Source organism: Physeter macrocephalus, chromosome 7 (genome assembly GCF_002837175.3).
Source record: "Physeter macrocephalus isolate SW-GA chromosome 7, ASM283717v5, whole genome shotgun sequence".
NCBI lineage: Eukaryota > Metazoa > Chordata > Mammalia > Artiodactyla > Physeteridae > Physeter > Physeter macrocephalus.
In genome coordinates, this window is record NC_041220.1 from 51,819,616 (window position 1) to 51,846,466 (window position 26,851).

Consider the following 26,851-nt stretch of genomic DNA (forward strand, 5'->3'; position numbering starts at 1 on the left):
TGTGGCCTCTCCCGTTGCGGAGCACAGGCTCCGGACACGCAGGCTCAGCGGCCATGGCTCACGGGCCCAGCCGCTCCGCGGCATGTGGGATCCTCCCAGACCGGGGCGCGAACCCGGTTCCCCTGCATCGGCAGGCGGACGCGCAACCACTGCGCCACCAGGGAAGCCCCCCATGACTTTTAATACAGTCTATGTGATGTATATCTATGACCTCTCAATTTTCTGTCTGCATTCTTAATTTATCGTTAAGCTCAGGACAAGCTGCTCACTCAGATGCTTCACCTGATGCCTCTCTCGGGTATTTAATAGGCATCTCAAACTTATGCCCAAAACAGAACTTGTGAATTCCCTTCCCAAACCTGTCCTGTCCCACTTCTATTCTCTCCCAAGCTTCTCCATCGTATTATCAATAAGCACCATCCAACCAGCTGTTCAGCCAAAACCTAAGGAATCATCCTTGATTCCCCTTTCCCTCGAGTCCCTCTCACGCCTATAAAAATCCATTAGCAAGACCTGTTACTTCTTCCTTCAAAATATATCCCAAATCTGTCTACTTCTCTCCATCTCCACTGCCCCACTGCAATTCAAGTAACACAAACCCTTTAATAGTTTCCTGTTACACATAAAATAAAATCCAAACTTCCTACCGCGTGACCTATAAGCCCCTTCATGATCTGGCAGCCCTTTGGGTGGCATGTGGCTGTACAGGTTGTGTATTGCTCAACTTTATGCAGTGCCCCACATTTCCTCATTCTGAGTCACTTTTTGTCAACTCTTTAAGTGTCATTCCCTTACATACTCTGTGCTTATTCTCTCCCAGTTTCTTCAGGCCTGAATTCCAACTCTGTGTCTAACTCTCAGTCCCTAACTTTGTTCCATTATATATAAATGTCCCACATTCTCAGTATTTTAGCAGAGATGTCTCTACTCATTCACTGAAACTGAAATCTAACTTCCCTCCAAGGACAGCACATCTCCTCATCCTTCTCTACTGTAGACCTACCATTTTTCTTCACCCAGTTGTACTATGGAGCCTGGAGGAAGTATTGCCATTTCCCTTGCTCTGGTGGGCCACTACCAGACTGTTATGGTGCCACTTTCTTTGGAAAATCCTCCTCCTTGCCAGTGCATACCTCCTTATTAACCACCTCTGCCTCTCTCTCTTCATTTCCCCTTATTCACAGATGATGTTGGGGTCTGGTACACAGTCTTCCGTTCCTTTACCACTTGGCATCATAACAAGTAACTTGCACATTCTGCTCGTCTGTTTTTTAATCTCCTAGAATCTAACTATTCAACAGTCTTCATTCATCCACGTCAGCAGTCTGCATTTAGGGCCACACTATGGATCTCATCATATTCTAGAATTGTTCCCTCCTTGAATTTCAGGGGCCAAGCTACTTTCTTTGAACCTAATTTCATGTTCTGCCAACTGTTTTTTTTTCAGATTCCATCTCACTTTTCCCTTTGCTCTCACTCACTACTGTTGACCACTCTATTCTTTTTGAAACTTGTTCCCTTCTTTTCTAGTTCCTAGCTCCTATTTCTTCATGGGCCTCTCTTCAAATAGTACATTCAAGCTATACTAAACCATTTGTAGCTCCAGAGAACATGTTGTAAGGTTTCATACTTCTATACCTTTGTTCATGCTGCACTCTTTGCTTGGCTGCCGGGAATGCTCCTCCCCATCCTGTACACCTGGTGAACACCTGGTTCTCTTTGAAGGCAACTCAAAACTTATGTCCTATATGAAACTTCTTCTGACCACTTCCCTTTTTGCTTCACTTAGTCAGAGTTTATTTTTCCCACTTTATAACTCTTGAACATTTTTAAAAAAAAAAACATTTCTCTGGGACTTCACTGGAGGTCCAGGGGTTAAGACTCTGTGCTCCCAATGTAGGGGGCTCTGGTCCAGGGGTTCGACCCCTGGTTGGGTAACTAAGATCCTGCATGCTTCATGGTGCGGCAAAACAAACAAACAAGCAAAAAATTAAAAACATTGCTTCTGTAATGTTTTATTGCATTTGCTTGCTTTACATGTGTGGGTTCTTTTATTTCAGATTCTTTTGAAGGCAAGACTGTGGCTTACTTCTATCTATATCCTCAGTGTCCAACACGGTGTCTGGAATATTGTACATGTCCAGTAAAAGTTGGTTGAATATATTATTTATTATACTGATACGAACTGAGCATTTATTCAACAAACATTTATTGAATACCTGTTATTTTCTAGTGTTGGGGATACCAAGCTTCTAGCGCACCATCTGGCAGAACAGATATGTTAAGGAAAACAGGTATGTTAAAACTTACCCCAGATATGGCAAGTACTTAGCAGAGGTGTAAATTTTTCATGGATCAGGTAATATATCTTATTAACCGCTGTATTTCGGAGCCTAGCTCAGTGATTACACTTAATAAGCGCTTTATAAATAGTGATTGAATGAACTGAACCTGTAAAACATTCTGGGCTCAATCTGTTGACTTCATTGTGCAGCTGTTTAATGTTCTAAGCTGGGATAGCTGGAGAGAAATTGAGAAATCATGAAGGTTTTTGGTGCCATTATAACGCATCTGGCTGTATTCTGTAGGCAACTGGGCCAGGAGAGGATTTTAAGCAGAAAAATGGTTGAACAAGCTTAGTTTACTAGGAAGCAAACTGAATGGAAGGGAGAAGAGATGGAAAACTGGGAAATGATGGAGGTGGGGTGGGGAGGGTCACTGCTATTGTTCAGTTGACCGAAGACGGTGGATTAAGGCAGTGAGAGGAAGGATGGATGAGGAGAAAGGGCTGGATTCTAGATTTTTGAAGTGGATCAAGATTTAGTGCCAATGAGATGAGGGAAGGAAGATAGAGAAAGTGAAAGAGAAACCGTTATGTCTGTTAGAGGTTCGTGTCCAATAATGTATGTGATAGTAATGTATAAACTAAGAAACATCACATAGCAGTTGGTTGTTTTTATCTTCTTTGGCTGCTCTTAGTTTTGCTGGGCAACACATCACTTTTAAAGAGATGCGTTCAGATCCAAGGAAAATATGATATTTAGAATTAGGTTTTATCATTCCTGAGATTTCTCAAGGAGCAGCGAAGATAATCCGAGCAGACAGGGAGACGAAAAGAAAACCCCCCAGCTCTTTTGGTAAGCTCCTTCCCACTTCCCCGAACTTTCGAGGCATCCGGGAGCCTCGGAGCCCCGCCCGTTTATTCCCAGCCCTCACCATTCTTCCGCGCAGTCTCCTCGCTAGCCAATCACGCTCCGTGACGTCATTACCATGCGCCTACACTGGATGAGTCGGAGGCCATCCCACGTGTACTGTGTTGACTGTCAATGTCTCCCGGAGCCCAATTCCCGGAAGCTGTGAGTTCTGAGAGAAGTTCCTGCGCTCGGTTCCCTGAGTCTGCGAATCCCCACCATGAGCACCCCAGGCGTGCTGTCCTTCACCCAGCAAGCCTGGGAGCAGGTCCTGGCCAAAGTGAAACGGGCCGTGGTCTACCTGGACGCCGCCTGCGCCGAGAGCCTGCACTGGGGCTGCGGGTCCTCACGGCTGCTGGAGGCGGTGGGGAACTCTGCGTGTTACCTGCGGGAGTTCGAGCCCGCCGCAGTTGGTGGCGGAGCCGAGCATCCCAAAGCGGTGTTTGTGTTGAGTTGCCTGCTGAAAGGCCGGACCGTGGAGACCCTACGGGACATCATCTGCCGCAGTCACTTCCAGTATTGTGTGGTGGTCACGGCTGTGAATCACGCAGTCCACCTCACGGCTAATCACGTGCCGCCGGCGGCGGCGGCTGAGCTGGAAGGGCAGCAGCCAGTGTTCGAGCAACTGGAGGAGAAGCTGTGTGAGTGGATGGGCAACATGAACTACACGGCTGAGGTGCTGCACGTCCCGTTGTTACTCGCACCTGCTGCTCCCCACCTTGCCTTGACTCCAGCTTTTGCTTCCCTTTTCCCACTCTTACCCCAGGATGTGCATATCCTCAACCGTGCCCGACCGGACAAGAGGAGGCTGGGAAACCTGGCTGAGGTGGATGCCACTACCCTAACCCCTGAGCTGCTCCTGACGATTAGGTGCCTGGTGTCCGGCCTCAGTTCCCTGTGTGAGCATTTAGGGGTACGGGAGGAGTGTTTTGCTGTAGGTTCCCTCAGTCGGATCATCGCTGCAGATCTGGCCAATTTTGCTCCCGCCAAGAACAGGAGGAAGACCGCCACAGGCAGGGCATCAGTGGTCTTTGTGGACAGAACTCTGGATCTCACAGGTAAGTGGCATTTGCTGTGGAAGGCTTCATAACCGCTTTCCAAAGTGCTGGGACTTTCATTGATTAAACATCTATTTTATTGACCTCTAACTATGTGTCAGGTTGAGGAGTCAAAGAAGAGCTAGATGGACACAGTCCCTGATCCCACAGTTTATCGTCTAGAGGGGGGATACAGACAAGCAAATCAGCAATTAAAATCAATTTGTTAAATGCTGTCTTGGGTAAATACATCCTCAGCGTGCACTGCCCTTTTAAACAAGAACAACTGCATCTAGCCCAGAGATTGGAAAACCAGGCTTATGCTGACATGGAGGAGAGCTGTCCACCTGGGAACCTTTTAGAAATGTGCAGATATCAGTATTCACAACAATCATAAGAAAGCTTTAAGTTGTTGGAGAAGTATTAACAGGTGAACAAGTGGAGGTAACCTGTACCACAAAACACAAAAATATGACAGTTAGTTGACTTTCAAGTTTCTTTACATGAGTGTTAATAAATGAGGCTGAACTTAAATTTCACCAGAAAATGAGGCTAAACAGAATTGTAGAAAATATCTACAATTGTATTTAGTCTCATTTTCTGGTGAAAATATTTTCAAACGTTTATTTATTCTTAACTCTCATTCTATTGAAGATTGGGTAATCCCAAATTGTAAAAATATTTATACACATAAGTAACAAATGTTACCCTTAAAATAGGTGAAGAAAAAACATTTTCTGATATTTGACATGTGCATTTATTTTCAAAGGTCAAATTTTTTGTTCTCTAATTAGGTAGATGTAATGCTGCTGGTAGTGTAGGCTGGCCACACCCAAGTTCAGGGAGAATAATCAGGAAACTGACATTGGTAAGCATTCCCTTCAGTAGGTTAAAAAAAAATGTCCAATGAAGTTAAAAAAACCACAACAGGTGCATTTGAATTTTTGACCTTATAAGATTCATTTTCAGGTCATAAAATAGAAAGTAAGCTAAGTGGTAATACTGAGATGTAAGCTTAATTATGTGACTAAAGTAACCAGGTGCTCAGCCTGTCAGTGTGATTTAAATAAAAGTAATCATTGTAACACCCCTGAACTCTTAGAGGATTAAAAACACCTGATGAGTGAGTATATGCTTGTTGAGTTTTTGAGTGAGTGGTATATACTGCTTATGCTTCTATTTCTTTTTGCCCAAAATGTGACATATTGTTTCATAATTAATCAAGGTCACATATTTTTGTGTCCCCCCCCCAAAAGACTCCAGTTAGGCAAACTTTAATGTCCTGGCCATCCAGCATCATAGCAACTACTCCTTTACATATTAGGCATCTCTTCCTTGTACATGACTCTTCTAAATACAGAAAAAACAAGGTAAGTGTAGCTTCTTGTCCTCTAAAAGCTTACAATACAAAGTAGTCAAGAATGATTTAGAAAATAAGGGCGCTAGGAAGACAAAGTTGCCATTCAGCACAATTATTTTATACTTTCTCTTGCTTCAAGCCTCCAGATTTCCCTCCCCATGTTCACCCCCTCAGCTTTCTTGCTTTTATATAAGCCATCAGAAAACTTCCGTATCTTGTTATCACTAAGTCTACCAACCTTCTTACCTCTCTGTACCCCACATATTTTTCTTTCCTTCCTTCATATTAAAAGATGTACTGTCCCTGCTACTATCTAGTGCCAACTTTTCCTCCTTTGCAGACTAGATCTTTTCCTTTTTTTCCACTTCTCTCATAGGTTTACTTCTTTCAAATACCTTCCCCTTTCCTAGATCATCATTTTTTAAAAAAGTCTTTTCTACTAGATTTTCCCCATCAACATACACACAGAATGGAACATCTCCTTTCTTGACCCCTCAGGCTCCTCCAACTTCAGTTTCATTTTTGCTCCATTTTTAGCAAACTTAGAAATTTGTCTCTACTTGCTATCTCTACAATCATCTGCTTCAATTTTCCCTTGACTTCAATTAGGCCGTTTGCCCCTCAGTACTCCTCAGAAACTTCCTTTGTCAAGATCACTGGTGGCCTCCATGTCACCAAATCCAATATTCAACTATCAGTATCCATTTTACTCAGTCTCAAAGCAGCATTTGTCACAACAGAGTAGAGGATGCAAATAATTAAAAAGAAATACAGATATTAAAGAAGTATAGAAGACATACAGATCATGCAGTTTCTTTTGTAATCCCATCAAAACATAAAACTGACGACATGTTACTTGCTTGCTCACAACCCTCCCGTCACACCCACTATCAAATCTAAGTTCCTTAGCACCGTTTTCAAGGCCATACATCATCTGCCTGTGTGTACCTATCCCACCTCATCCCTAATTGATCTCCCCACACACACACTGCTCTCCTGGCATGCTGGCCACCTTGCCATTTCTCAACATGCCAAGTATGTCCCAGCCCCAGGGCCTTTGATGTTCTTGTGCAGCTCAGCTTGGAATGCTCTTCCTTCAGGTGTCTACATGGTTTTGTCGCTCACTTCCTTCAAATCTCCACTCACATGTCTCCTCCTCAGACAAGCCTTCCCTGACCACTTTCTTTAGACACTCTCTAACTCCTTACCCTGCTTTATTTGTCATAGCCTTTACCACTACCTAACATGCTAATTGATTGTCAGTTGCCTGTCTCCTCCCATTTGAATGGAAGCTCCTGAAGGGAGGGGCTCTATTTTGTTTACTGTTTATTAACTAGCACTCAGAAGAGTGCCTTGAAAATAGTAGGTATTTAGTAAATATTTATTGAATGAATGGATGAATGAACAGGTGAATTAAAGGTTGCTGCCAACTAGACTTTCATTGAGGTTAGTATACTTATTTTTTCTGATTGAAAATACTTCTGAGATTTCTAAGTTGCATCACTAGTTATTCACAAATGCAGCAGGGCACACATTTTCTGAATATTCTAAAATTTGACAATTTGGGCCCACAGTAGTATTTGAGAAAGGAAATAATGTTAACTAATCATATTTATGTGATTATTTAATGGATAAAAATCACTTCCACATTACCTTATTTGATCTTCTCAACAAATTAGGTGAGTTAAATATTATTTATCATTTCAAGAATAAAAAATTGAGGCTCTGAAGTTGTTCTTTACTGGAAAAAAGAAAAGCAGAAACATTAAGTAGTAGGCCAGATATGACAGGATTGCTCCAGTATTTCTATTAGTGTCCAAGGTCAGCATCTTTTGTTTTCTGAATTGTCAGAGTTAAGTGCTCACTTTCTTTGTATTTGTTTAGGATCTTTCTGCCAGTAGGTGGGCTTCCAGGGTGTGCTTTAAATTGGTGAAGGTACTCATTAAGCAAACTGGTGTGGAAGACATTTTAGGTACATGAGACCATGTAAAAGAATATTTAATGTTGAAAGGGGCATTGTTCAAAGGGAGCAAATGGGAGGTTTCTCTGGGTAGATTCAAGTCAACAGGTAAAGAGAAAGAAAAATTGTTTTACTTTGTCCAGGGCTTAGGAGGAACCATGAAAGCATTGTTTTCAATAGAATGCCAAGAGAACTATGCAAGCTGATGATAAAGCAATGAGAGTGAACCTGCACTACCAGGCCTGGGTGAGGGAGCTCAAGTTGGCTGAGATCTCCTGAGTGGGGAGAGGTGCCTGCATGGGGTGGTGGGTGGCCGCAACAGTGGCCTGGTGGGATAGGAGATAAAGGGAAGCCGGAGTGGGTGGCATAAAGGGGTGTCCCTGGGGCCCAACATATTTACCTCCCTACTGGTGCATGGAACAAGTTTGATTTGTGGTCCCCTCTGAAACCAGTCAGCTTTGGCATAGTGTAGCAAAGAAAAGGTCCATGATCTACTTCCCATTTTTAAATTATGACGTTCTCTCCTTCAGAAGGGATCAAAATTATATCTGGCTGGTGGAGGGTAGATTTTGGAGGATAGATACTGATTGGAACAAGTTTGTTACTATGTCCTAATAACTTATAAATTGAAGGTTTTTTAATGGATACCTTTTGGATAACCCTCCAAACTGTCTTCCAGATGGTCAGTTTCATGGTTCATTTATTTCAAAAATGTTTCAATATAGTGTTATTATTCCATATTGGTAATCCTCAGGGCTGTTTTTCAGTTGGTACATAGCTGTATTGTCAAACCTGTTTTTTAAATACTAAAGTACTTCTGTACTAGCCAGTAAAGGGAAATTCTCTACTTGTTGAGAATTACCTGTTACTGTTGCCTGGTGGAGGCGAGTGATAGGGCTTAGGAGCATTCTGGTGTGGATGCAGCTGACCCCCAGGGGTGCTGAGGCAGCAGAGGGAACTCATGCTGGTAGTGATGGTTGTAGAGATGCAGCACTTCTCCTCTGCTCCAGAGTGGCCCAAAATTGGATGGAGTGGTAGGGTAGGTGGTGTTGGTGGCATTATTTTTGGCACGGGTGCTTTCCAACCTTGATCCAGGCTCTGGCGTCCAGTAGCATACCCGATCACCATGCTCAATTTTTTTTACTGATCTTTCCTGGATGCAACAAGCGTAAGGAGCTGGGGAGCTCATGACTTGTTGTTACAAGAATTTGGCGTGGTTTCTTTTCTTAAAAAAAATTTTTAGTGGAGTACAGTTGATTTAAAATACTATGCTAGTTTCTGCTGTACAGCACAGTGAATCAGCTATACATATACCGTTGTGGTTTCTTGCATCATATTGTGGTATAGACAGAATGTGGGGCATTGTGTAGCCCGGGATAGCTGTACAATATAGATGATTACACCAACAGTTTCTAAAAATCAAAAGGTAATTGGAAATTATCGGAATGACTTGAATGGTTTGAATTTCAATTTAAATTATGTGACAGCAGTTTTAATGTAGCGACCAAAGGGAAATACATTTTTAGTTTTTAATTTAGATGTTAATTTATATACCTAGTATATTAATTTGTTATTTGTTGTTCAATATTTTGGATGCCATTTTTGATAATTTACCATTAGAAGATTTATATGCTTATGTATATATTCTTGGATGTAAAACTGACACTACCAAAAATAACCTCCAATAGTTCATAAATATTCGGCAGTGTTAATATCATGCTTACAATTTTGAGAAATTTCTCTTTTTGTCATCATCTTTGCTGAAAGTAATATCACTTTGTCTAATAGTTGGGTTTTTATTTTCAGTAAACATTTATTGAGTGCCTACTATGTGCCAAGCGTTGTTCCAGGTCTAGGGAAACAGTGGTGAACAAGATAGACAAGTTCCTGGCTCCCCTGAAGCAGTTGATAAGCTCTCGGGGCTGAAACATAGAGAAAGTTTGTTGCAATTGTTTGAGAAGTAAATGGCCACCAGTGTCTGTTGCTATGATTTTGGCATGCTTCTACCATGTCTAGACCACACAGGAGCTTGTGTCTCTGCAGAGTGCCTCAGGCATGTTTGCATAGGGGATTTAAATACAGCATTCTGCGGACTGTTCTGGCTTCTAATTTGTTTCAAGGGACAATTTAAAAGGTAGACGTGATTTATGAATCTCGGAAAAGTTTAAGTCTTGTTTTCTTTCCATTCTTTTCTGGCTCTTGAGATCGACTAGAGAGCTTTGTTGATAGTCTACAAGTTGAAGATCAAAAGATAAGAGGTGGTGGTAACTCTGGGAATTAAATTTCCTCTCTTGGTTCAATTCTCCTGAATTTTAGTTTCATGTAAACTTTTAAATTAAATTTAGTCAGTTAAAGGTTAACTCCCTATCCAGTGGGTGGTTCTTAATCCTGGGATTATGGTATACTTGTGCATTTGTATTTGCTTTAAGGTGTGATCGTATATTATTTTGTTAAAGTCTTGAAATTTGAGACTATTAATAGTGGCTAACATTTGAGAGCATACTACTTTTCTCAGCAATCTACATATATAAACTCCTTTAATATTCATAATAATTCTTTTAAAATTATCCCCATTTCACAGATGAGGAAACGGAGACCTATAGGAGTTAACTAACTTACCCAAGATCACACAGCTAGTAAGTGGCAGAGTCAGGGTTTGAACCTTGGCAGCTTGCTCTAGAGCCTGTGCTCATAATCTCTCTCATATGTGAGGCTATCATCGTCCTGGTTAGTAGAGATGATGCTGATATGGCCTCTAGAAGCTAGAAGCTTCCGAGACTAAACACAGTTGTTGGACTCGTGCTGCCTTAGTATTCAAAAAAGTGACTTATTCTTTCCTCCCCCATCTCCCCCAATCCGATTTTCCACAAAATGCAAAATAACCAACTAATATCTTTATTTTAGGGTTCAGAGGATACTGTTTAAAATAAGCATAGGTATGGGGAACAATTGAGAAGCCATTTAAGGCTCTGACAAGATTGCAGGTGTTAGATCCAGACCAGTATAATAACTTCAAGTCTTAGCTTAGTGACTTACTTGTTGTTTGATTCTCATTGACCCTTTTGAGGATTTTCTCATTTGTAAACAGGGGAAAAGAGTGACCTTGAAGTGCTGTTGGAAACATATGAAATCATCCATCCATCCATCCATTATATAACTAAACCAGTAGATAAGAGATTAAAAAGTGATAGGGTTTCCATTTTATTTTATTATTTTTTAAGCTTTTAAAAATTACTTTATTTTTGGCTGTGTTGGGTCTTTGTTGCTGTGAGTGGGCTTTCTCTAGTTGCGTTGAGCTGGGGCGGTGCGCAGGCTTCTCATTACGGTGTCTCTCTTATTGCAGAGCACGGGCTCTAGGCATGCAGGCTTCAGTAGCTGTGGCTCGTGGGCTCAGTAGTTGTGGCTTGCAGGCTCTAGAGCTCAGGCTCAGTAGTTGTGGCGCACAGGCTTAGTTGCCCCACAGCATGTGGGATCTTCCTGGACCAGGGCTCGAACCTGTGTCCCCTGCGTTGGCAGGCAGATTCTTAACCAGTGCGCCACCAGGGAAGCCCGGGTTTCCATTTTATTTATTTATTTATTTATTTATTTTTTTTTTGCGGTACGCGGGCCTCTCACTGTTGTGGCCTCTCCCGTTGTGGAGCACAGGCTCCGGACGCGCAGGCTCAGCGGCCATGGCTCACGGGCCCAGCCGCTCCACGGCATGTGGGATCTTCCCGGACGGGGGCACGAACCCGTGTCCCCTGCATCGGCAGGCGGACTTTCAACCACTGAGCCACCAGGGAAGCCCCCGGGTTTCCATTTTAGATAGCATAGCTAGGGAAGACCTCTCTGAGGATGTGACATTTGAGCAGAGATTGACAAGAGAGAGGAAGCAGGCCATGTGACAGCCTTGGTATTGAACATATAAGACCCAGGGAATGGCAAGTGCAAAGGACCTGAGGTGGGAATATGCTTGACATGTTTGAGGAGGCTCGTGTGGCTTCCTTCAGCTTGCCCTGCAAGCAAGGAGGGCGGTGGTAGGAGATAATGTTGGAGAGATAGGCAGAAAGAATGCATTGTAGGGCAAAGTAAAGACTTAGAGTAAAAACCAAAGTATGATGGGAAAGTTGGAGGGTTTTGAGCTGTGATGTGACATGCTCAGATTCACATTATACAGCATGATATATGTAAGGAGTAAGGGGATTGCAGTAGATCCTCAATATATGGTAACTGCTACCACTATCTAGGTTGTGTAATAGGCATGAATGGCTAGTTACTATCGCCTTAGCTCTGCCCCTCCCTAGTCATAAGTCAGTTTCCTGATCTGTGAAATGAGGATAATAATAGTACCCACCAGAAGACTGAGAGGGTAAAGTAAGTTAACATGTCTAGCTCCTAGAACACTGCCTGGTACATAATGGGGAATATGTTTATTAATACTTTTTATCAATTAATGATATGCCTTTAAAATGATTTAATGTTTTATTCTTTTAAATGTATGTTTTCCCCCTAAGTATAAGACTAAGAACATAAGTACAAGAGTAATTTGCCATACATGTAACCGAGAAGAATTTCACTACCTGACCTATTATCTGCTACTAAAGTAAGTGAGAGTTGGTTAGAATTAACCATTTGTCAAGAACTGTATTCCGTCATACCTAGAGAAAAAAAAAATGAAGTGCAGTAAGTGAAAGAGTCTTTCTGTATAATCCTGCAAGATCACTACAATTTTGGTTACTTAGGGGAGTGTAAAGAATGACATGGATGATTTCGATTCATTTCATAAATGTTTATTGAGCAACTTTTATATGCAGGCTCTGTGCTAGGTAATAGTGTCATAAAGCCTCCCTATTCAGTGTGTCCTGGGCACTGGCAGCCTCAAGCCCAACTGGAAGTGAATTAAAAATGCAGAATCCCAGGCTTCACCCCAGGCTTAAGAATCAGAATTTTAACAAGATCCTCAGGTGATCTGAATGTGCCGTAAAGTTTGAGAAGTGCAGACATAAAGATCAAACAGTCAAGACTCTTGTCTATGAGGAACTCATAGTCTGTGAGGAAGCACAAAGCTTAGCAAATTCACATATGAATGATATGTGCCTTCATAGGGTTTAGGTACAAATATTCTCTTAAGGGGTCGCCATTTCTAGGCCAGTGGTTCTCCCAGTCGAACCACCCCAGAAAGTCTGATTTTTAAAAGTGGTCTGGGCAGAGGCTGGAACCAGTATTCTTTTAAAAGCTCCCTATGTGTGCAAACATGTAAGAAGGAGCATAGGTTGTTCTGGGAATTCTTTTTAGGTAATTTTTTAGTAGAGCTTAAGGTTGGGATGAATTACTGAGGGAGAGGTAAGAGATCAGGAGGGAAGGGTGATAAAGATGATGAGGAAGGAGACTGGGGCCATGTTCCGAAGGCTTTAAATTTCATGCTTGGTGAGGAGCCATAATAAATTTTTAGGCAGGCAAAGTGCATGTACAGATTTTCTGTTGAATGAGTTCTCTGGTGGATGGATTTATTGATTCCAGAGTGGGAACTGAGGGGGGATGGGTAGGTTTTTTGTTGTTGTTTTTCTCACTTTTTTTATAGTCAAGTTTATTAAAGTATAATTTACATATTGCAACATTCATGCTATATAGTGTGTAGTTTTTCGAACAACATATAGTCATGTAACCACCCACCACAATCACGATATAAGAGGCATGCCATCACTCCAGAAAATTCCCTTTGTACCCTGTGTAGGCAGTCTCTCCTCTTACTCTCATATCTGGCAACCATGGAGCCATTTCCTGTCCCTAGAGTTTTATCTTTTCAAGAATGTCATATAAATGCAGTCATATAGTATATAGCCTTTTGAGTGGCCTCTTTCAGTTAGCATAATACGGTTTAGATTCATCCATGTTGTAGCTTCTATCAGTAGTTCACTCCTTTTTATTAATGAGTAATATTCAGGTGTATGGATGTAGCACAGTTTAATTTGTTCATCATTTGGGCTGTATCCTTAAAGTGTGTAGAGAGGAATAACGTTGATAGCTGTCGGCTCAACTAACTCATACTGTGTGGTGTGCAGTGATTTTTTTTTTCCAGTGATTCTTAACTGTTTTGAAATTAAGGAACTTTTTTTTTGAGCAACTGGTCAAAGTTATGGATTATCTAGATAAAAGCATAAACTTAAAATATTTCTCATAAAATTCAACCCTCCCATGCATCCATAGAGGAGCCCAGCCTAGGAGCAATGGGCTCCTTGAGATAAAAGCAAGAAATACTGGAGGCTAGGAGACTGTTGATCAGGAGACTATTAAAATATCTAGGTAAGAAATGATGTGAATTTATACCAAGTCAGTAATAGGAAGGATGAAGAAAGGAGTAGTTGAGTATTTAAGTGAGAGAATTAATAGAGTGGTGACTGATATAATGGTAGAAGGTTAAGAAGAATTTGAAGACATGCCAAGTATTCTAGCCTGGGCAATTTCAGAATCCATTCACAGAAAGAGGGAGTGTAGGAGAAGATTTAAGTTGGGGCAATATAATGAATGCTATGTGACTCTCTTATCTAAAATTACTGTGTGGTGAAAACTACTTACTGAAGAAACTTATATAAGTGCTGCCTTATTATTCTCCTGCCTCCATCCCCCCAAAGTCCTCCCTGGTATATGGCAATCTGAAACAGCCTTTTGACTAGTATGTATTATCTACTTTAATACATCCCCTTTGTACTAGATTTGACTGATACGAGCCAACCATAGGTAGTGTTAGAAATGGTAGTATTAGAGAGTAACTAATAACTAACACTCCTTTAACCATCCACATTCTAAATTGAATATGGAATAAAGAGTTGTCAGGCGGAGGCCAAAATACCAGTTTTATGGTGGATACAGTGAACCTTAAAGAATGTGGCTTACATCTATGGGCAAGTGAGATTCCTAACACCAAATTCTTGGGTTGGAAGGTTTACCCACTCAGCATCAGGAGTGGACCAGAGCAAGTCTTTTTCCCTCTTTCCAAGGGCAGAACCTGTCCTAGGCAGAATGAGTAGAACCTGACAGCCCAGGGGAAAAGTGATTGATTGAAGGAGGTGAGGCAAGTTCAGAAATGTTATGCTAATTGTTGTCCTTCTACATAGAAGGACACATCAGGAGCAATAATGAAATATTCTGTTCTTAGAAGACAGAAATGTCATCAAATACTGAAACATCTCAAAATAATGAAAGACGGTCAAATATTCTTAAGAAGGAGTCATGGGGAATCAGAAAGGAGTTGAGGTTTTTTTCTTTTTTAATTAAGATTTGTGTATTGTGTAGTTTTTTAAAAATTAATTAATTTTTACTTTTGGCTGTGTTGGGTCTTTGTTGCTGCCCGTGGGCTTTCTCTAGTTGTAGCAAGGGGGGGCTACTTTTCGTTGCATTGTGCGGGCTTCTCATTGCGGTGGCTTCTCTTGTTGCAGAGCACAGGCTCTAGGCGTGCGGGGCTTCAGTAGTTGTGGATCACAGGCTCTAGAGCGCAGGCTCAGTAGTTGTGGTGCACGGGCTTAGTTGCTCCGCGGCATGTGGGATCTTCCTGGACCAGTGCTCAAACCCGCGTCCCCTGCACTGGCAGGTGGATTCTTAACCACTGCGCCACCAGGGAAGTCCCAGGAGGTGAGTTTTTGAATATACTAATTCCAAGAATCCAGTAACCCTATCTCAACACAAAGGGACACTGTGCACAACCCCAAAATATCCTGTTTGTGAAATGTAGAGAAGGCTCTTGTGTTTTTATCTTTAAGCCCTACTACAGTATGACTGAGCTCTTGTGAAGATGCCTCAATTCTTGCTTCTCACTTTATTCCTTATAAGTAGAGGCAAGTGAAGATGTATATGCCTTATGATGATGATACTGGCACATACATTGACATATGATCCACAGGGTCATACAGTATTGCTAGTTTAACGGTGCTATTAACTATAAAAGTTTGGCCTTTGAAACAATTGGCTGAATTTAGGATCTCAAATACTGAGCTTCAAAGATATTTAGGTGTTGGCTGGACCAACTCTGAGTTTTTAGCTTGGTAAAATAGCACCACATTTTTGGAAGTTGCCTCAGATCACACAAGGAACTAACGGAGGATGGGACCACTAGAGCCCATGTATCCAATTTCTTGTTCCTATACCCTCTTTAGAAAAGAAGGCATTGGGAAATAAACCATTCTCTGGCCAGACTAGACCCCATTGCTCTTGGCTAGATTAACAGTTGGATGGGGAAAAATAACTGGGTTCAGGTTGACTTCCACTCTTGAGCGTCTTAAATAATATTTTAAAATTTCTATAATAACGGAAAAATTAAGCTCTCTGAAAATTTAAGTGTGGTACAAATCTTGGCATTTTATTCATTTCATAGAGGAAGAATCTGAAGTTACTGTGACAAATGCTTAGTCTATGTTTGAGTCATGTAACTGGCACTAATTAAATTTTTAAAATGTATATTGAACCCTCTAAAGCTGGACATGCAACAAACTGTATTCAGAGAAGAGCAGGACATGAGTTGAAAGCCTATACCTGCTTTATCCTTCATTATCACACATGTTAAATACACATTCCTTTTTTTTTTTTTTTTTTTTTTGCGGTATGCGGGCCTCTCACTGCCGTGGCCTCTCCCGCTGCGGAGCACAGGCTCCGGACGCGCAGGCTCACGGGCCCAGCCGCTCCGCGGCATATGGGATCCTCCCGGACCGGGGCACGAACCCGTGTCCCCTGCATCGGCAGGCGGACTCTCAACCACTGCGCCACCAGGGAAGCCCATATTCCTTTTGACTAAACCTAAAAAGTTGAGTAATCCTGCTCATGTAAATTTGGCATTTTGTTAATTCTCATATATAATATTTTAAACAGTTTCTGAAAGAGTGTAAATTATTTTACTAATTAATTTAGGTCAGTCTCATGTGCTCCTTGCAGAAAACACGGGGGAAAAATTAATTTTAGGTAGAGTTTACATCAACCAAAGTCCTACCATTCAAAGATAAGCCTTGGTAAAATTTTGGGATATTTATATGTGTGTATAGCATGTTTTTTCATTTCATTACAACGGGAATATAGGTTCACCATAGAAAGTTTAGAATCTATAAATAAATAGGAGAAAATAAAAATCACAATTTGAGAACTGCTTCAGTAAATATGCCATAATTTTAAAAAACTACTCCTCGACTTCTGAACATTTAGGGTGTTAGTATATGATATTTTAGGGATGTAAATGATACATTGGTTCTGTAAAAATAACTATTAGCTCTATTAAACCTTAAGGAAAAATAAGTATGTCATGTCTTGACTTCTCATATTTGGAGAGTTTCAGGAGGACTGGATTAGTCAACAGTTTTAATTTGCCAAAGGTTTAATGAACTGAGACTTGCCAAAGACCCCTGCATTTAGCATAGGGAGGAAGAGTGAGTAGCAGCTAGATTGTAGGGGCTAAAGAAGTTAGGAAAGAAAGGCAGAACATATAGACTACTTGTTTGTACCATGTGTCTGTGAATGGCAGATAAAAATAAGAATAGCTTGGGGGCAGGGCTCAGAATTTGGGCACCAGGTTCAAAGAAGAGTTATTGTAGTGATGAGTGGAAGTTTTTAAATAAGTGAAGAGGTTACTAGTGGAGAGAGAAGTGATGCTATGGGGTAATCGTCATATCTCCATTCTTTCCAGGCTTAAAGATATTATTCACTTAGAGACTTCTGACTGCCCTGTGGATCTCAGGGCCACTTATAGTCACTAGGCATTCATTCAGCAAGTATTTAACGAGTAGCTTGTAGTGTGAGTGCTGGGGAGACAACCATAAACTATAGACAACATAAATAAGACATGGTTCCTTCCAGGCCTAATAAGTGAATATTTTACTGGTAGAATTAGAACGCTTTTCTTTAACATTGGAAGCCACATTAGAAGCACTCATGCTGGTTCTGTCTTAAGTCATTTTTATGGGCCTGATTTTTTTTTTTTTAAATGGGTGGTTTTTGGAGTTCTGCCTCCTGAGTTTGAATTCTTGCTCTGTAATTTACAACATATAATTGTGAGCAAGTTACTTAAACTGAATCTTCTACTCTGTCAATGAGCATAATAATACCTACCTATTAGAGTTGTTCTAAGAATTAAGTGAGTAATAAATGTACAGTATGGAAGTTAATACCTGGTACGTCATAAGCTCTCAGTAAATACTAGCTATTGTGACGAAGAAGACGATGGTGCTGACAATGATTCCTTGGATTTCTGGTTTAGTCTTTTCTACCTAGTTCTTCTGTGCAATTAATATAACATGGCAAAAACAATAGAGATAGACATTAGGAAGTAAAATATTAATTGATTTGAAGTGGGTGGGGGATCAAAACAAGTTGATTTGGCCAGTCTCACCCATTGCTGGAATCATGTCTTCCAAGCATTGATGGCTTTTGGAAAGATAACTTGGTCTCATGGAAAAAGCATTAAACTGTGTCATTGGTCTTGGATTTTAATTTGAGCTTATTAATTCATTTGTTATTAAAAGAATTAATATATGTAAAGCACCTAGAGCAGTGCCTGGTACACAGAAAGCACTGTATAAATGCTTTTATCACTGCAAACTGTTACTATTCATTCATTTGTTCTTTCCTTCATCTAACAAATAATTAGTGAGCCTACTAGCTGCCAAGTTGCCTGCTAGACATGGTGGGTAGAGGGTGAACTAGATAAATGGTTGCCATGATGAAGATAAACTTCTAGCAAAGGGGAGATCTGCTATGCTTGGTCAGGTCTCTAAGCCTTTCTGGGTCTTAAGGTCTTCATCAGTAAAATAAAGAAAATCCTTTTGGCTGTAAAATTTCAGGATAGTGTCATCCTATCACACCATTTACCTGACCTTCCAAATGTTTATTATTTATTTATCCACTAAATACCTATTGATGCCTACCATGTGTAGGCACTATGCTAGGTGCTGGGAATTATAGCAGTAACCAGAGCAGACACCGTGCTTGCTCTCAGGGACCATTAAGTCCAACACACAAGACATACATTTTGTAGGTAATTGTGAGATTGATTAGTGTTACTAAGGGCAGAATGTTAGGTTTATGTTATTGATTTGTGTAACAGAAGCTAAAAATGGATACTGTTTTTGATAGAAGGGGTATTATAGAACATTAATTTAGCTGCTTTTTCCTCCCATTTTGTGAGTTCATATTTTCTTGTCTGCTTAAACAGGGGCGGTTGGACATCATGGAGACAACTTGGTGGAGAAGATCCTTTCAGTGCTTCCCCAGCTTCCGGGCCACACCAATGACGTGATGGTTAACATGGTGGAACTCACTGCACTCCAGGCCGAGGAGGAGAATCAGAATATTGTTGCACCCGGCTGTCTCGCACAATCCAAGTAAGAGGTGTAGCTTTTTCTCTCATCCTTTTCTTTCTCTTACCTTTTCTTTCTCTTGTAGATTGTTCCTGTAGAAAGGAAACAATGAAGAATCAGTCTGGTTGAAAAATTCATAGTGGATAGCATTTAGAAAAAAGAATTTTTTCTTAACTTTGAAATAACCATATTCATTAAACAACATAAGCCAAAAAGTATGGAATTCTATAGAGGTGTCATTTGGATGTAATATAAACTTGTTCCCAGGGTCAGCTAAGTGAGTCAATTTATGCACCCACAGACAGCTTCACATGGAGTTGAGGCTAGGCTTACTCAATTTCTCTTTCCCAGTTGACTTTTCCACATGACTAAAATACTGCCCACATAGCTCTGAAACAGTGCCATCTTTTTATATGTAAATGATATACTCTTGGGCATCAGTGGGAAATGTTTTTATTTCTATGTATACTTTTTCACATGGTTAGAGAAACCAGAGAAAGAAGATGGGATACTTTATGTTATGCAGAGTTCCAAAATAAAAGACTATTTCTCCAGAAACATGACAATAAAAAGATACAATAGTTACCTTTTCTACTTTGTCCTTCATCAACAGTTCTTGAGAAAAAAAAAATATATTAGAAGAGAAAAAATGTGTGAGTATCCGTTTCCCTTATCTCCAAGTTTTAAAGTTTTAAACAAAACAGGACCTTTCAGCCTTATAGTTTCCAATCTTAACAGTAACAGATACATTTGGAATTTCCTATCATATTTGGAATGAATTTTCAGCTCCTGAAGTTTTCAGCTTTTTTGTAGTTAGTTAATGACATTTACTGGATGCCCAGTGTGTATGGGCCAGTGTGGGAAGAAAAAAGAAAGTTCTGTACCCTGTCTTTTTTGTATGCTTATGAGCACAATAAAAGCAAAGGCCCTGTGCTCACTTTGGCAACATATATGCTAAAACATAGGCCTAAGGGCTTGAAGCTATGCAAACCCAGAAGTAATCATGGTTGGAAATATTTTTAGCTGCTCAGAGGGCCATTCAAAAGTTAATTATTAAGGACTTACTATGAGCCTTACTCTGGAATAAGTAATATGAAGGACATAGAATAATATAAAATGTCATTCTTGCCTTCAAGGAACACTTTTCTTATTCTAGTCATGATTTAGATACAGGTACAATTAAAAAACAGTAGAATGATATGAAATCAAGACTCATGTGTCTACTACAGATTGTAATTCCTGTAAGTGAAGTAATAGGTTAATGTGGTCTTTGTAGATCAGTGTGGGCTTTGTGGAAATGGTGGTGCTTGATTCAATTATGTCTTGAAGGATTTAGAAAAGGAAAGAGGCTAGCATGAGCATAGGTGTAGAAACAAAACGGTCAGGGCCTAATGTGATGGGTTGTGAGGAAGAAGGACATCTCACTGGACACCACTGCCATCAGCTCTATAACATTTTTCAGGACTTACTGTTTGCCAAGCACACTTCCAGGCATCTTACATTTGGGAAGTCATTTAAGTTTTAAAATAACCGAATGAGATAGGTGTCTTTATTCCATTTTACAGATAAGGAAGCTGAGGCAGAAAGACATTAAGTAACATAGCTAGCAGGGCTTGGAGTTAGAATTTGAGCCCAGAATGTTTGATTTCCGAGCCACTGTCTTAACTTATATGCTGTGTATGCAGGGACCAGAGAAGCTAGGCTCATGAATAGCTATAAAGAGACATGAGAGAGAAAAATAAGGTTACTTCATGATTTAATTTGGGGAGGCCTGTTTGTTCAACATAATGGTTACACAAACAACAGAAATCAGTTTTGGCTAGTTTCAGCAAAAAGAGAATTTATTAAAGGGGATTGGAAAGCTAATAGAATCAAAGGAAGAACTGTTAATCAAATTTTGTAAAGGACTATACAGTTCCAGGGGCCTAGGGGGCAAGAACTCAGGAAAAGCTCTTCAAGGCGCTGACACCAGAGAGACTGAATTTTAACTGCTTTCTGTCTTGAGTCTTCTGCTTATGAGTCAGATTCCAGGGGAAAAGGCAAGGTTGGCCTACCTTGGGCCTTGTGGTCACCCTTTGCCCAGTGGGGGTCGGGAGCAGTTCATACTGACTGAGAGTTGTGTCAGGATCGGATGGCATGGCAGAGGGGCGGTTCTTCAAAGGGAAACTGAAACATTTATCAGAAGAAAGGGAAAGGGATACTGGGCAGGCAGAAACAGTAGATGCCCCTTAATAATAACAGCACACACTTAAAGAGGACTTACTGTGTAACAGGCATGGTTCTGAGCACTTTATGTATAGTAACATTTAATGCTCACAACATCTCTATGAGGTGAGTTCTACTATCATCCCCTTTGATAGGTGAGGAATGAGGTTAAGTAACATGACACACACAAGTGATGTGGGCCTATATTTGAACCTCGGCAGTTTGGCTCTAAAGTCAGTGCTTACTGTTACCCTATGCCACCTCCACAGAAGCCTAAGAAAGTTACAAAAGGAACACGTGAGCTCCCCATAGAAGGTGACAAAAGAGAGGAGTTGAATCCATCATTTTAATGAGCAGGAAAAGCAAGTGAGTTCTGAGAAGTATAATAGGACAAATGTGAGAATCAAGACGTCTCTTAGATCTACAAGTTACATATATATATATATATGTATTTTTAAATTAATTAATTTTATTTTTGTCTGTGTTGGGTCTTAGTTGCTGCACGCAGGCTTTCTCTAGTTGTGGTGAGCGGGGGCTACTCTTCCTTGCGGTGCGCGAGCTTCTCATTGTGGTGGCTTCTCTTGTTGCGGAGCATGGGCTCTAGGTGCATGGGCTTCAGTAGTTGTGGCACATGGGCTCAGTAGTTGTAGCTTGTGGGCTCTAGAGCTCAGGCTCAGTAGTTGTGGCACATGGGCTTAGTTGCTCCGTGGCATGTGGGATCTTCTCAGACCAGGGCTCGAACCTGTGTCTCCTGCACTGGCAGGCAGATTCTTAACCACTGTGCCACCAGGGAAGTCCTACAAGTAATATTTTGATTATGGCCAATTTATTTAACCTTGACTCCTCAGCATTCTTTCTACCCCAAGCGTAGTCCAAGGCTTAAACCAAACCAGTCTTGGAATCCCATTTTCCTTGCCAGTGGTTGCTTTAGAAATGGGGAGGCAAAAGAAAAGTCTTCTTAGGGTTTCTTGGTCAAGTTTCTTTGCTTTTTAGAAGAGTTTCAAGGAAGAGACACACTTTCCCTTTCCTCTTACACTTCTCCGCCAACTCCCAGGACTCTGATGTATATCCTGAAACTGCAACAGACCTTGTTGCTTGCAACCGGAAGTTGAAGGTAACACACTGAAGGTGGTGTGGCCAAGGGTACTTTCTTTACAGTTGCTTTGAAGACTGAGGGAATTGTGCTGATTAATTTCTTTGCAAAGAGATATTGAAATAAATTACAACTGTCCTAGTGTATACTGTACTTTTGTCAAAATAATAATAATCACTACTATCACCACCCCCCAGAAAGTTCTTAGTGAAATGAGTGTGAGGCTAAAAAAGTTAGTACTAAAATGCAAAACAGATGGGTGCTTGTCTGCAATGGAATAATCTTTAAAAAGCAAGTCTCTGACTAGGATTTAAATCTTGACAATCAAAATTTATTGCTAAAATAATTTTTATAAAAGGTTGTTTATAATTATAGCAATTAAAGTTACTGCCAGTGCAGATGAAAAATTGATAACTTAAGTGCATTATAACATGGCCTTCCAGTTCCTGTCAGTTGGTCCCTGGATTATGTGGAATATTTTGTCCCAGAGGAGGCAGAATCTTTTCTGTTCTTATGTTTTCCTTCTGTTGAACTGGGTTTCTGTTCTCTGCCCCAGCTGCAGTCTCCTAACCTATTACTTTTTCAATTCCTGAAGCACCCTTACCCTGATGCCTCAGGGAAGTCCCTAAAAAAGCAATATTTTAAGTCCAGTTTTCTTGTTAACTTTTATGTTGGAGGTGGGAATTTTTTTTCTTAGACTATAGAGCAATGGAATAAATAGAGTAGATCTTAGAGTTAGAGACAAATGCAGCAGTGGTTTTACCCTAAACACTGATGAGCCAATTCTTTGTTAACTTTCACATTGTTAAGTAACCTGATAATGGTGTATATTAAATCATTAACTCAAAGTCAAAAATCCTTAAATTACCGGGGGATTCCCTGGTGGCGCAGTGGTTAAGAATCTGCCTGCCAATGCAGGTGACACGGGTTCAAACCCTGGTCCGGGAAGATCCCACGTGCTGTGGAGCAACTAAGCCCATGCACCACAACTACTGAGCCTGCGCTCTAGAGCCCGTGAGCCACAACTACTGGAGCCCATGCTCCACAACAAGAGAAGCCACCGCAATGAGAAGCCCGCACACTGCAACGAAGAGTAGCCCCTGTTCTCTGCAACTAGAGAAAGCCCGCGTGCAGCAACGAAGACCCAATGCAGCCAAAAATAAATAAATTCGTTTAAAAAATCATTAAATTGCCCCTAAATAGTGGTAATTTTTTTTTCTTCTTTCCTTGGTTTCCATATACCAATTAAATATTACTGTTAAAGACGCTAACATTTTTCAGAGGGAAGAAAGGTAATTTTTTTTTTTTTAATGTTGGGGGGTAGGAGTTTATTAATTAATTAATTAATTTTTTGCTCTGTTGGGTCTTTGTTTCTGTGCGAGGGCTTTCTCTAGTGGCAAGCGGGGGCCGTTCTTCATCGCGGTGCATGGGCCTCTCACTATCGTGGCCTCTCTTGTTGCGGAGCACAGACTCCAGACGCACAGGCTCAGTAGTTGTGGCTCACGGGCCTAGTTGCTCTGCGGCATGTGGGATCCTCCCAGACCAGGGCTCAAACCCGTGTCCCCTGCATTAGCAGGCAGATTCTCAACCACTGCGCCACCAGGGAAGCCCGAAAGGTAATTTTTATTAGAGCGGAATCAGAGATACTACTTTGATTTTAAATTTACCTGCAGATAGAATTACTGAACTCAGATGGAAACATTAAGTAACTGTATATTTAGTGTTGACTTTGAGGTGAAAAGCCAGCACACAAGAGGGTGTGTCATCACATAGCAGTGTTATGAACGACCTTACTGTTGATACAAACTGTGGGCATCTTCTCTTCCCCACTTGGACCTCCCTGCAAAAATGACGTTTTATTTTATTTTATGTTTTTACTTTTTAAGTAAACATTGCAAATTGAGTAGGAGAAAGGCTTACCTCTTCTCAGCATACAGCTTGCTATATTTAACGTTTTTCAAGGAATTCTAAAAATCGTCTAGTCTCAGTTACAGGTTTAGAAAACAGAATTGATGAGTAATTTGTGGATGGTGGGGTGAAATAAAGCAGGGTTCCTTTTTGCAAATGAAGGGATAAGAGTGTCCACTAAGAAACAGTTAAATAATTTAGTATGCCAGAGACATTTAAGTTATATTTCTTTTTTTTTTTTTCTTTTTTTTCTTCGGTACGCGGGCCTCTCACTGTTGTGGCCTCTCCCGTTGTGGAGCACAGGTTCCAGACGTGCCGGCTCAGCGTCCATGGCTCCCGGGCCCAGCTGCTCCGCGGTATGTGGAATCTTCCCGGAGCGGGGCACGAACCCGTGTCCCCTGCATCGGCAGGCGGACTCTCAACCACTGCGCCACCAGGGAAGCCCTGTAATTTTATTTTTTGTACTGTCTTTTTTTTTTTGCAGTACGTGGACCTCTCACTGTTGTGGCCTCTCCCGTTGCGGAGCACAGGCTCCAGATGCGCAGGCTTAGCGGCCATGGATCACAGGCCTGGCTGCTCCGTGGCATGTGGGATCTTTCTGGACCAGGGCACGAACCCGTGTCCCCCGCATCGGCAGGCAGACTCTCAACCACTGTGCCACCAGGGAAACCCTGTACTGTCTTTTTCTAAAATAGGGTAATACTAGCTTCATGAAATGAATTGAAAAAGTATTCCCTCCTCTTTTATTTTCTAAAAGAGATTGTGTAGAAATAGTATTAATTCTTAAATCTTTGGTAGAATTCCCTAGTGAAACCATCTGGGACTGGAGACTTCTATTTTGGAGTTTTTAAATTCCAAATTTAACTTGCTCAATAGTTATAAGACTATTCAAATTATCTATTTCGTATTGGATGAATTGTGATGATATATTTTGAGGAACTGGTGTATTTCATCTAAGTTGTCAAATTTATATACACTCGGTCCTCTGTATCTGTGAGTTCCGCATCTGTGGATTCAACCAATCATGGATTGAAAATATTGGAAAAAAAATTCCAGAGAGTCCCAACAAAGCAAAACTTGAATTTGTCGTGTGCTTTCTGTCTTTAATTGGTGTATTTAGATCATTTAAATTTAATGGAATTATTGAAATGTTAGGACTTGAGTATGCCATTTTAATTTTTGCTTTTTGTTTGTTATCTCTCTTTCATTTTTGTTTCTTTAATCTAACCCTCCTGTCAGTTACTTGAACATTCTTTAAGAATTCCATTTGATTTATCTGTAGTGTATCTCTTTGTATAGTTTTTTCAGTGGTTGCACCAGTCGTTACTTTTTTTATATACATAACTTATCACAATCTATTCGTGTTATTTTACCTGTTTAAGTGAAATGGAGAAAGCTTACCATGCATTATTTCCCTTTACCGTCCCACACTTAAATCATCTTAATATTTCTTCTACATAACATTTAGAACTGCATCAGTGTTCAAATTTTTGCTTCTATTAGTTTAGAAAACTCAGAAGGAATGCTTATTGTATTTATCTATATTTTTGCTTACTGTTTTCTTTCTTCATTATGTTTCAAGATTTCCTCTTTTTTCTTTCCTTTTTAGAGAATTTCCTTTAGCCATTCTTTTAGAATGTTTGCTGATGACAGAATCTCTTAGTTTTCATTAATCTGAGAATATTTTTATTTCCCCTCATCTTTTTTTTAAAGAAATTATTATTATTATTAATTTGTTTATTTTTGGTTGCATCGGGTCTTAGTCGTGGCACGTGGGATCTTCGTTCTGGCATGCGGGATGTGGCATTCAGGCTCTTCATTGCAGTGTACGGGCTTCTCTCTAGTTGCGGTACGCGGGTTTTCTCTCTCTAGTTGTGGCGGGCAGCCTTCAGGGTGCGTGGGCTCTGTATTTTTCAGTATGCAGGCTCTCTAATTGAGGCGCACAGGCTTAGTTGCCCCGTGGCATGTGGGATCTTAGTTCCCTGGCCAGGGATCGAACCCGCATCCTCTGCATTGTAAGGCAGATTCTCTACCACTGGACCACCAGGGAAGTCCCTCCCCTCATCTTTGAATGATATTTTCACTGCATATATTATTCTGGGTTAACAGGTTTTTTCTTTCAACACTTGAAAAATGTTGTGCCACTTCCTTCTGGCCTCCATGGTTTCTAATGAGAATCCACTGTAATTTGAATTGTTTTTCCTCTATAGATAAGGTATCATTTCTCTTAGTACTTTCATGATTTTTCCTTTGTCTTTAGTTTTGCGAAGTTTAATTATGATGTGTCTTGGTGTCGATTTCTTCGAGTTTATCCTATTTGTTGTTCACTTAGCTTATTGTATCTATAGGTTTATGTCTTTTGCAAATTTGGGAAGTTTTCAGCCATTATCTCTTCTAGTACCTTTTCAGCTCCACCTTCTTTCTTCTTCTGGGATGCCAGTGATAGGTATATTAATTTCCTATTGCTGCTGTAGCAAATTACCACAAATTTAGTGGCTTAAAATAACACAAATTTATTCTCTTGGAGTTCTGGAGTTCAGAAGTCTAGAATCAGTCTTGTAACCCTAAAATAAAGGTGTTGGCAAGGCTGGTTTATTCTGAAGACTACAGGGTAGGTTCTGTTCCTTGCCTTTTCCAGCTTCTAGAGACTGCCTTGGCATTACCTGACTGGTAGCCATATCATTCTAATCTGAACTTCCATTTTCACATTGCCTTTTCCTCTGTCTCCTTTTGTACCCTTCTTATAGGGACTATTATGATTACATTGGGCCCACCTGGGTGGACT

The 26,851-nt window shown here is 40.7% G+C and overlaps 1 protein-coding gene across 17 annotated transcripts in view; it reads left to right on the forward strand.

Moving 5' to 3' along the window:
* Nucleotides 1-3,293: 3,293 nt before the first annotated feature.
* SCFD2 (sec1 family domain containing 2) overlaps nt 3,294-26,851 on the forward strand; it is a 422,795-nt gene continuing 399,237 nt past the window's right edge. For all 17 annotated transcript variants that reach the window (XR_003680539.2, XR_003680540.2, XM_028491837.2 and 14 more), the window contains exons 1-2: nt 3,294-4,249; nt 18,716-18,884. Coding sequence is in view for 15 of the 17 variants with exons in the window: in XM_028491837.2 (XP_028347638.1) it covers nt 3,412-4,249; nt 18,716-18,884 (1,007 nt within the window). In the remaining 2 variants the exon portion in view is untranslated. The remainder of the gene's footprint in view (nt 4,250-18,715; nt 18,885-26,851) is intronic.